This window comes from Neofelis nebulosa, chromosome 3 (assembly GCF_028018385.1).
Source record: "Neofelis nebulosa isolate mNeoNeb1 chromosome 3, mNeoNeb1.pri, whole genome shotgun sequence".
NCBI lineage: Eukaryota > Metazoa > Chordata > Mammalia > Carnivora > Felidae > Neofelis > Neofelis nebulosa.
Genome location: NC_080784.1, coordinates 136195752 through 136207886, shown reverse-complemented (window position 1 = coordinate 136207886; position 12135 = coordinate 136195752). Strand labels below are relative to the sequence as shown.

At 32.1% G+C, this 12135-nt stretch overlaps 1 protein-coding gene across 7 annotated transcripts in view; it reads right to left on the bottom strand.

The window, feature by feature from the left end:
• The window catches only part of MAPK10 (mitogen-activated protein kinase 10), a 315377-nt gene that overhangs the window by 69581 nt on the left and 233661 nt on the right, over window positions 1-12135 (bottom strand). For 5 of the 7 annotated variants that reach the window (XM_058719592.1, XM_058719590.1, XM_058719594.1 and 2 more), the window contains one exon: window positions 11448-11519. In XM_058719592.1, coding sequence (XP_058575575.1) covers window positions 11448-11519 — 72 coding nt within the window. Of the gene's footprint in view, window positions 1-1404; window positions 1477-11447; window positions 11520-12135 lie in introns of all 7 variants that reach the window. The other 2 variants (XM_058719591.1, XM_058719589.1) reach the window with 1 other exon arrangement.

Sequence of the window (12135 nt, the reverse complement as noted above, 5' to 3'; positions counted from 1 at the left end):
ATTACATGAACAAGAATGTGGCAAATTTATAGATGTTATCTAATAAAATGTATATGTAGAAGACGAAACCACAATATAGATAGAAAAACTTTAAAAATAATGTGTGTCATATTTAAGACTAGAAAAAAGAATAGGAGAAAAACAGTGTAGCTTTATTTCTTACTGAATAAAACATTTTCGGCTAGTTCTTTCACTGAAAAAAATTAATTGAGTGCCTAACACAGTCATTTCCCAAACTGGTATTTTAATACATACAGAGAATATATATATGAAACTACATATATCCATATAAGTAATATATTAATCCCCAAAGCTAATAGTTAATCATAATATCGTTAGGATACACTGCGTTAGTAACTAAGTTTCTATTAATTATATATTAAAACCCCATTATTATAGATTTGATTTGATTTTTGAATCATGGTCATATAAGCAGAGGTTTTATCCTCAGTTTGATGAGGACATAATATCTTTATAAGTGACTTGAGTGTAAGAAAATATTTAACTTAAGGAAATAGATTATTATACACCCATATGCTAATAACACATTGTCTGTATCTATTTAATGCTGCAGAGCCTCTGGTATCCTAACAGAAGATTTACTTATTCAATTGATAGAAATTTGTTTCTTCAGATATTTTATATAATCATTATTAATTAATGAGGTTTTAATTTTTGCACTTGTTAATAATGTAGATAAAATAAGAACAAGGAATTGGATCTATTATTCCTAGAAATGAAGTAAATGACAGAAAAAATTTTGAAAGAGGTTAATCTTAAAACGAAACTCATATGCATGCATGAATATATGTTAAAATAAACCTATCGTATTTGAGGGTGAAAATAAATCTGATTAAAGATTTCCATGTCAAAGCTCAGAGCCTGGAGCCTGTTTGGGATTCTGTATCTCCCTCTCTCTCTCTGCCCTTCCCCCATTTGTGTTCTGTCTCTCTCTGTCTGTCAAAAATAAATAAACATAAAAATTAAAAAAAAAAGATTTCCATGTCAAGTGAATATTTCTTAAAAGAATAAATCTCCAGTCTTAAAGCTGAAATATTTTGTCATTTATTATCTAGCTATGAATATAACTTAATTTTAAAGCATCTACAACAAAAAAACAATAGAGAAGAGCATATCACTGTTACAAGTTTCATAGGACTGAATTTTAAGGCAGACCTTTTGAAAGCATGCTGAATGTTTCATATTTGATACTGTATTATCCCCATAAGATCTAGCTAGGAGGCAAGGTTACTCTACCATGATGCCAGCTGGTAAATATTTGACACTGGAGTCTCTTAGAACCAAAGGCAGTGAATATATACCATCAGCAGTGTTGTGTCTGAGACCAAAGGGAACTGATTGAGAAAGACACCCATAGAGACCACTGGCTGCTAAGAAGGATACGATCAGTGCCAGGAAAGAGCACTGCACCTTTTATCATTTCTCCCATGATGCACCCTACTGACCACATGTCAACTGAAAACAAAAATGAAATGAAGATAAACAAGAAGATAGGAATAGAACAGCAAATAAATGAAAACACTTGGTTACTCATGCGATTGAGCAATGGTCTGACCTTTTACTGACTGGCTAAGAGGCCAGTCTTAAGATCATTAGTGTTTTAAAACATTGAAGTGGGAAGAACACAAGTCAGGGCCCTCTCTGCTATGCAACTGAATTAACTCAATACTACTTAATGTATGATAATATTACTTTGCAATTATAATTCAATGATTAATTTAGTTTCTGATTTAAAAGGTCTAATTTGCATTCATCTCCTAGAATCCTACTTATTCGTATTGTAAATTATTCTAGATTGTGTTAATATGGGAAACATGCAAACTGGTTTCTTTTTTATTCTTTCATATACCATATTTGAAAAAAAAAAAAAGCTGAGCTGCCAGCAACTTCAAAAGAAAGGGTTTCTTTTACAAAACACATTTACTCTTATTTATAAATATGAATAAATATCCGGAAGCAAAATGCCAGTTCAAGAATGAATATTTCTAAATATGCTGGCTCGGTTTCATTGACTCCCATCAAAGGAGCATGTTTCTAAACAGGAAGTCTTGTCTTAGTCTTATACACATGGTTGCTTTATAATGGTAAGAAACACTGGCTTTCAAAACAGGATGGTTCTACATGAAATCAACAACATGATTTAAGTGCTGACACTGCTGAGACTATGAATCCAAAGAAACCTGGAATTCAAGGTGAAATTATGATGGTTTCTCTCCTATTGCCAGTTATCATCCAGAACTTAAAACCCATAAGCCGGGACAGAGGGTACACAGGGAGGGGCAAAATGGGAAAAGGCGAAGCAAGAAAGTAAAATCTCTCTCTTTAACCATACTTGATTACTCACGTGTTCCTACTGAAAAGTCAGAAGGAGAGATAGGTCATTCTTAAGGGGGAAAATAACCTAGAGGAATAAGGGATGATGAGGGGGAGCAAATAGGGAAGGGCATTAAAATAGCAGTACACTATAATTTTGCTCCACTTACTCTTCAAATTACATTTTGTAATTTGGCAGTGACCTAAAAGAATTCCTCATGAGATTCTTTCCAATGTGAAAATCTCACTCAGGTTAAACTCAAAGTTTCCATTGTTTGACTTAACACCTAAACGGAGTGATCACTGCAAAGAAATGGTTACAGATTTGAAGGTGATAAGCATACCAAGAGAAGCAAATTTGTTTTGCTTCCATTTTAGGAAAGCAAGTGACATGCAAAAATATCAGGGAAAGATAGAGCAAACAGTTGTGCATCCCTTTATCATTAATGCATTTGTAATTATGGATAATTATCCATCTCACAAGAGGTTGGTATTGTGAGAATCTTTGATTAAAGAAAAAAAGAAAAAGGTGTCTGAAAATGAATTTGTTTTGGAATTTCAAGTATTCTTATCATACTGTCCAAAGTGACCAGTCTAAGTTGCTATTTACATTATATCTATTTTTATAGATATTGTGGAAGACACAGACAAAAAAATAGAGAGAGCTAATAAACTCAATAAGCAGGATTTTCTCTTGCCTGCATCCATTTAAACACTTGGAAAAAGTGGCTTCTGCCACAAACAGAATCTGAGAGTATCTATCTGGGAGTTAGAAAACATCTATTTTTATTTTTTATTTAATGCAAAAAAAATCTCTTCTATATTATCTCATTTTTTTTCTTCTGCAGAACCAATTCCATTGCTTTTTTAACTCTATAACTTTGGTCAAGTTACTTCAGTCTCTAAATATAAATTTCATCCTCTAAAATGCAGATGGTAAATAGTATTTATCATGTAGAATTTTTTAAAAGACTTGAAAGGATTATGCCTGGTAAAGATCCTTCTACATTGCCTGGTACATGGTAAGTATGATTTATATACTGTAATTAAATATATTCTGGAAAGGTTTATTTATTTAATATTTATTTAATATTATATTTAGATGTAATAAAGAAATCTTTCCAAGGATCACCCACCATTCACTGGGTGGTCCTTTCACTCTTAAAACCACTTGGAAAGGCGTTCCACATATTCAATCACAGCTGATTCTATGGAACTTCTTTCCATTATTGAAATAGCAATTACCCTGCTTCCTCATCTAAATAACCATCTTAAATTATGTTAATATAGCCTATGATCCTTGACCACTGTTCTCCTAAAACTGGCAAATTTTTATCTTTCAGACTAAAATCCCTTGATTTTTCATCCCCTCATATATGCCTTTAAACAACAGCAATAACCGTAACAACAGGTGATCGAAATGGAATCTTAAGTCCTTGTGTTGCTTCAGTTTCAAGTGGTTCTAGACAGTTGTTGGTTTAATAACTGGAATCAATAACTGGTATATCTCCCAGTTCTTCTTTGTGTGGTTTTGCTATATCTAGGTATTTCAAAGGAAAAGAAGACCATCTTTGGAAATTTATCTTTATGTCAGAATCCAAAATACAGTTAATAGACCATAAAGCTTGTCATAAAAATAATGCAGAGATACAAACTTTAGATATGAACTATCGATTAATATAATGAATTCTATTTTCTCTATTTTAAAGTATCTTTTCTGAGTAACAATACCGTAGAAATGTTTCCAATTTCCATTCCCATTTAACTTTACTCGCTATTCATTATTCTTACAGATTATCCATGTTTATGCCACCTAAGTGCTAAGCTTTGTGTCTAGAAATGATAAGCTTTATTACTATGAATTATAAAAGTATTATATATGCACATGAATTTATATGGATTTTTATACACTGAAGATACGATTATTTCTTAAGATAAAGTCCTTGCATCAGATTTTGTGAATTATTCATCACAACTAAAACAGGAAATAAGTAATAAAAGAATTTGATACTAAATCTTGTTGGAACGGAGAAGTGGGGGTTGGTGGTAAGCCTTCCCTCAGTTAATATACATAACTACTTATCAAGGAGACTATATTATTTTATGATATTTTCAAGATATTCCATTGAATGCTGATTGTACATAGACCTGAGAAGAAATTAGCAAATTCAGTTACTGTAGGATTTTGATGCTGTCTGAGACAGCCTGTATTTGGGTCTCCATAAGAGTTTTATACACTAATGCTGTCCAGTTAGAATTCTCAGCGCTTTCATGAATCTGATTTATTACATTTCCTCTCCCATCATCAGTATTCCCATAGGCAGAAAGCAGATTCATTTGCAATTGTGACATTCAGAAACTGAGTCACTTTCCCTAGAAGGGATGTTAAGTAAGTTTTGGTTTTACTAAATTATGGTGAGAAAATCTAAGTGAGAAAATCTCAAGTGTCATTGTATCATTTGTCAGGCATTAGATTATGCTAAATTATCTCTTTTCTATTCTAGCCAAGAGACAAAAATGATATAACATAAGCCCTGGCAGCTTAAATCTAAATAAAGAAAGCATTATATTGCTATTTCCACATTCTGTCCAATGGCTTGGGTTGTAATCTACAATGAAATATTTTTTGAACTATGTGAATTTCTATCCAGAAACCTGGTAAATGTCTTCCACCTAGGAGATTTTGTGGCTCTGGTAACACAATTGTGAGACCACATTGCTTTTCTCCCTAACCTATTTCTTCACTTAGCATAGGATTCAGAAAATGTGCTTTGATAAATTTTCTTGTAAAGCATACCTCAAAATATAATAGCAAGAAGATTTAACATAATTTTCTAATATCACAGCACCATTTCTTTGAAAAATTTGTTTCAAAAGTTATAAATTTATATATATAACAAGTGCACATTGTTTTAAACTTCAGTGAAAAGATGGAATTATAAAAACTAAAAAAACATACATATTTTGCACATGTGAATCTGAATAAGAAAAATAACATTTATAGAACGCTAAATATTCAGAAATCAAAACAAGATTTTTTCTTTGAGTCTACCCATTCAACTTGCTTTTCTTGTTTTATAACTTCTATGTCATAATATAATTAATTTTTAACCATTATTTAAAACATTTTGTATTCCTGGTTGGCTTTTTTTACAAAACAGAAAAAAAGCCATTGAAACTTATCATAAAGGAGAAGACTTTAGCTTTATATTAAATCATAAACCAAGCTATAGGCTAAAAGACTTATAAGATATTTCCCATAAAAAGACTGAATAATTTTTTTACTGTACCAAAATATTTTAAATGTCATCTTTCAAAATCCATGCAATTCTGTAGTGTATATAAATAAGTAATTCAAAGATATCCTAATTTTGAAAAAAAATGTCTTTTTCTTTAAGTTTTTCATGTTCTAATCAACAAATAGTAAATGCTGGCTCCAAATGTCTCACATGCTCACCAATGTAAGTATCCTCACTTCATTCTGTACATCAAGTTACAAAAGTATTTTAGTAAGTAGCAAACTTTTTCTTTCTTTTCATTGTTGTCAAAATTTCACAGATAATTTTGGTTTCTCATCATTTGAGAGAAATTTTATTCTGGGTAGCCTCTTAGTTATTTTCATTTTTAATAGTTTATCTAATTCAATTTGAAGGTTATTTGGGCTGGAGTGTCTCCAAACTAATTAACTTCATAACATAAAAACTGTACTTCTTGGAGCCCCTGGGTGGCTCAGTTGCTTAAGTGTCTGACTTCAGCTCAGGTCACGATCTCATGGTTCATGAGTTTGGGCCCTGCATCAGGCTCTGTGCTGTCAGCGCTGAGCCAGCTTCAGATCCTCCATCCCCTCTCCTCTGCCCCTCCTCCACTTGTGCTGGAGCTCTCTCTCCCTCTCTCTCTCTCTCAATAATAAAAATATTTTTAAAAATTGTGTTTCTTATCTTTGAAGGTATTTAGAAGTATGTGTCTGTTTGTAAACATCTAATGTTTTTATCACCACAGCAATCCTGTAAGACAGGGAAAGGAAGTATTTTACAAAGTAAATTAAAGTTTAGGGGGTGTCACATGACCAAAGTGAACAGAACTAGATGCCAGTTCTTGGAGCCCTATTCCAGTACGTACTTGACATTCATTTGACTGCAGAAGGCAGAAAGAATGTCCCACACACTGCTCATGGACTCTGTCCTGAGGACCAACAGGGCCCAGGGCAATTTGAATAGAATTTCACAGTAATGACTAAGGAATGTGTTTTATTATTTGTGTAGTTCTTCCCCTTCAATATTTCACAGAACTCTATGTACAGAACTCTGTAGGGGGGTAGGGGGAAAATAACATGCTTTTAAACCTGTCTGTATGCATTTCCGGGAGACAGGGAGCTTCTGGGGGACCGAGCAGTCCTAGTCCCAGCTCCTAGTGGAGCTTTATGAATGCTGGCTCTCAGCAGCCCCTCTCCAAGACATCAAGGAGTAGAGGCCCAGCTCCTCAATTTCTTGCCTTCTGTTCCACCCTGGAAGTCTGTCCTCACTTGCTGCCCCCTTGCAATATATCTCTCTGAACTCCTTTTATGACCTTCATGACTTATCCTGCCCTCTAGTGGACTCTGGCCTAGTCTCAACTTCCTGGGTGAGAGATTTTCCCCCTGTAACTATGTCCTCCTTCCATCTTTACAGACCACCTCAAGCACCAGCTCTGACTCTAGTGATTCCTGTCTTACTCAGATTTTTCTCAAAGTAATAACAATAAAATAGTTGTATAATAATAATCAAATAGTAGTAAAACTAATGGTGAGAATAGATTCTTTCAAACAAGTACGTACAGAGAAATAAAGGTGAAACGTCTTATTTTTTCTCATGTTCATGATTATCTGCCATTCGCTTATGGGTATGAAAAAATGGCTGAAGTCTTACATTGCAACTTTACTTAAATCATAAGCCATATCTTGTTTGAGATAATACTGTACCATCTCAATATTAGGTAAAAGATTATAGTAATGTATTAGTTGCAAAAGTTTATTAGAAAGTAAGCATGGTTATTTCAAAGAGGTAAGAAGGATTAAGAATCTCTATCTGCATTAGATGAGTATCATCCACAACCTCTAATTTTTATTCACTTTACTTTGATTATTCCTAATTTTCATGTTCACATTTAGAAAAGATATGACATTCATTAAGTTTGAGGATGTTTTCTTTATTTATTCAAATACACTTTTGGCAAATCATTTATCTGTTCCTTAATAACTTGGCTCCTTGGCAAGTCTATATGTACATCCTTTTCATTCTAATTGGAATTTCTCATGTCTTCAGAGGGAAAAGCAAAGGGGTCTATTTTAGCAATCAGATCTGGCATCATTTGGAGATAATATACTTGAGGTCTAGCAATTTCAAATGAATACAGTGTGCCTATCTTTAATATCATGTAGGTCCAGGAAACTCCGGCCAAGAACTCTAGATGAAGGACTTCACAGGCCTTGCTCAAAGAAGGTGTGGCCATTTGAAGAAGAATGGAAGAAAAAAGGTAAAAAGAATATATCTAAGAGAAGTAGGCTTAAGGAAAGAATTTGTAGTATATGAAAATTCTACCAGTATTATGAGACTTCAGTAATCAAAAATACCGCATGCCCTGGTTGGGGTTTGGGGTGGGTGAGGGAATCAGTGACTAAATATCCCTTAAAAAAATTATGAGAAAAATCAACCTTACTATCTACTATTGTTAAAAGAGACAAAATCTGAATGAAATGTAAAGTCATTGACAACCTCTTTTGTGATTGTTGGACTCTCAAAGAAAATAATGGACCTCATATATTTACTGCTAACTCAAAATTTATCATGGGCCTAAGAATTTTTAGTAATACTATACATTATGTCAATAAATATGCTATGAAATAGGTTTTAATCATAACACTGTAATAAAAATTGAGTATATAATAGTATATGTTTGTATAAACTATTAATACATTAAAAACAAATATTTTATAAATGGTCCTTTGGATATTAAAAAATAGCAAATTAACAGAAAAGGAAATATGTATGTATGTATGTATATAATGTATTTGTTTTGCCAATACTTAAATAATTAAGAAACTACCCTGTGATATAACCTGGATCATATCAATAGCCAAGAAATGTACACAGTGTTCTCAAAATGCAAATACAGTTTTAATTTAGGCATATAGCTAAAACTTCAGTCATCAATGATAATTTCATAAGATTTCCCAGTTTGTCAAGGTGTTTTACTATTTTTGTCATAGGTTCAGATAAAGAAAAGGAACGTTAAAAAGTTCTGTGGAGAGAGGGGAATAATGATTATGATTATAGAATATTACCATATAATTTTTCAGCCTCAGAGAAATTTAATAAAAATTACTCTGAATAATTATAAGAGAAAGTCAAAGAACTTATGATTGCTTTGTTTTTAAGTCTCTGAAAAATCTTAGAAGTAGTCAATTAGCCTATACTAAGCTTTGATATTACTTCCAGTAAGTGCTGGAATCTTTCAATATGCTAAAATATTGGTAAGATTCTTCTCTCCATAATTACTCCATCAACCCCCAAATGTGTATCTAATCACCATGGTTAGTGAAGTTAATTCAATGCTCTGATCTCTCAATTGTTGCTGGGAAACTCTAATCATAAAATTATAATAACTTCATGTAAAGATTAATGAAACAATTCCACTCAAAAATACAGAGTACATGTAATCCACTGTTTAATAGAGATACTACAGTTTAGTTTAATTTTTAAATGTCTTCATGACTTCAGACATTAAATTATAATTTTAATTATAGGTAAAATGAACTAAGGATTTAAATACAAATGGAAACATTTCTAGAAAGATGGCAGTTCTTCTAACACGTTTTATCTGTAAATTATTTACTCATATTTAAGTAAAATTTAACTTAGCAAGATGTTTTCCACTATAAATGTCTTCATGTAACTTTTCCATTGACTTTTAGGTCTGTATGCAGGCTCATTATCACATAGGGCAGTAGGCTATCAAAGACCATTATTTTATATGATCATCACTGAGATAAAGGAATACAGAATGCAAATCCTTATAATGTAAATTTTTATGTTGGAATTTATTCAATTTCTAGGATCACTTTTATCAAGGATATATATTTTATGTATTGATTTTAGCACAATTTACTGTCAGTTCCAAATATTTTCCTGAAACAAACTATAATAAAGGGAAAAAAAGATCTCCAAGAAAATAATTATTGGAAGAATACAGAATTATCAATATGGTGCTATTATCTTTGTTTGCTTCTTTTTCTGAAGGATATCTTGGGTTAGAAAATGTCTTGACTTTTTCTAATTGTATTGGCTTTTAAATTTAATACTGGTAAAAGAGGAGAAAAGCAATCCTGATAAATGCCTGAAGAGCTATATTAGATCTCAGAGCACCAAGCCACATGGAAATCAAGTGACCTATAACAACAATGTCATGTGGAAATGAGATATTTTGTGACTTATCTTCCACTAACTAGGGCATTATAAAGATGTAGCTGTGCAACTTCACTTTGAGTGTTGTGAAGTTCCCCTTTTTTTGTCTGAAATATACTCCAAAGACGTAAACACATACACATACACACAATCCTACTTTTATATGAAACCAGTACATTTAAATATGAATGCGAATTATAATATTGTTCTCATCAACTACACTGGATATATAATTTATCCTCAAAATATAAATAATTTAAAATAAAATGAAAGTAAAATGAATTATCATTTTAATCAATATAAAAATTATTGAGATGTTTTACATGCTTTCTTTTTATATCCTCAAAATCTAGTATGCATTTTGTGTATAAAATATATCTCAAATCAGACTCATCATAATTTAAATACTGAATAGCCACATGTGGCTGCCTATTGGACAGTATAGTCCTAGAAGATGTCATTACTCTTGCCTTATTATTGGAATTTAGAGAATATCTTACTAATATCCAGCAGAATAAATAAATATCTACATGATGAGTGCTCATAGTGGTATAAACTTCTCACTGAGTCAACTAAATAACAGTCATAATCTTACATAATAAAAGAGTCCCTTAATACAGCTTTCTTGTTAACCAAATATAATATTTAATAGTTATAGACCACATGTTTATTGCCAATTTCTAAAACAATTTCATATATAATAATGTACTGAACTCAATATTGCATTATCACGGTTAAAACTGGAAATTGTTGTTGTATTTAGATTTGCACTATTGTGTGTTAGCAGGGTATTTCTATATGCATAAAAATATATTCTCTATTAATATGTAAACTTTATTACATATATATTACAAACACTAATATGTGACTTTGTTAGAGAGTAAACTTTGGATCATTTTAGACATATATCAGCTCATTTAATAATTCTAAATCATACATATTTCTCCAAGAAATTTCTATTGTAATCTAGCCCAGAACTCAAGAGTAGAACTTGAATAAACACTGCTTTTTAAAATTCTAAATTTCATTGGAAAAGCGATTATCTGTGTCTCAGTCAACTTGACTTGACTGTCTCCAAGTCAAGTAAGAGAAGCTTATATTAAACCCAGCTGATCTCTGGCAATTTGAATAACAATTATGGTTTTTAAACGTGGAAGTTCATGGTTGAAGGGGGATATGCTATATTGACCTATTTAAGACTGGATATAGTGTCAAGAGTAATTCAATTCAATGAAACTATAGACAGAAGCTTAGGATATCAACAAGGAGAGAAATTATTATGCCTAAATGTTGAAGAAGCATACAATGATTTTAGGAAAAAGATGGAAAATACTTGCAAAGAGTGACTTCTTTTGCTAGTTACAAAGATATTTTAATAATTTGGGATTTGGTGACCTCTATTATTTATGAAAAAATAGCATTGCTATTTTGAGTTACAAACAAGAAAATAATTTAAAGGAAAAAAAGCCCATTGAAATTTAATTAAAACAAATCATTGCAGTAGGTAATCTTCAGTACTGGTCAGATTATATAAATCATCACTTTTTTTTAAATCACAAATACACCACTTACCCAACTTTTTGCTTCTATCTTTACTCTCCTGGTAAAATCATTATGTGTTTAAAGGGAGAGAGAACAAAACAGGTAAAGCTGCAGCAAAAGGTACAAGGATACAGTCCCTTCCTGGAAAGAGGATTTTGTGGCGAACCATTTCTCCCATAATGCATCCCACAGACCATATATCCACTAGAACAGGAGAGAGGGAAGTGAAGAAAAGGGAGGAAAGTAAAGTTAACTAAGATCATTGATCTCTGAAGGAGGAGGAAAAAGAACAGTTTCATTAGAAGGTACAATTTTTGTCTCCCCCCAAAAGTTGCCCCAAAATTAAAACCAGCACTGTAATATTACATTAACAATGTTTAGCATGAGAACTCAAATTAATTTTTAAAAATTACTCTATGGGTACCTTAGATTGCCTCTGTAGTGCCATAAAAGGGTGATATGGAAAAACAGCAGATAAACCAAACGTGTCTCCATGGTGGGTGGCAGCTAAAAGCCACCAAGAGGTTTTTTATTATTTGCAGGATATAGAGAAAATAATCTTAAGCAACCTACAGGAGTGGCTGTTTCCATTTTCTATTACACTCAGTTACATGGAATAGGGCAACCAAAAACCGCTTTTTTGTTCCCTTTGTTTTGTTTGTTTGTTTGTTTGTTTGATTGGTTGGTTGGTTCAGAATAAGGTACATGCAAGCACATCCAAGAAACTACGAAATGGCAGGAACCGTGGTTTACAGGCAGAAGTATTGGAATCCCTGGTATTCAGGACTTAGTTTTTCCTTCAGAGGTTATCCTTGTAATA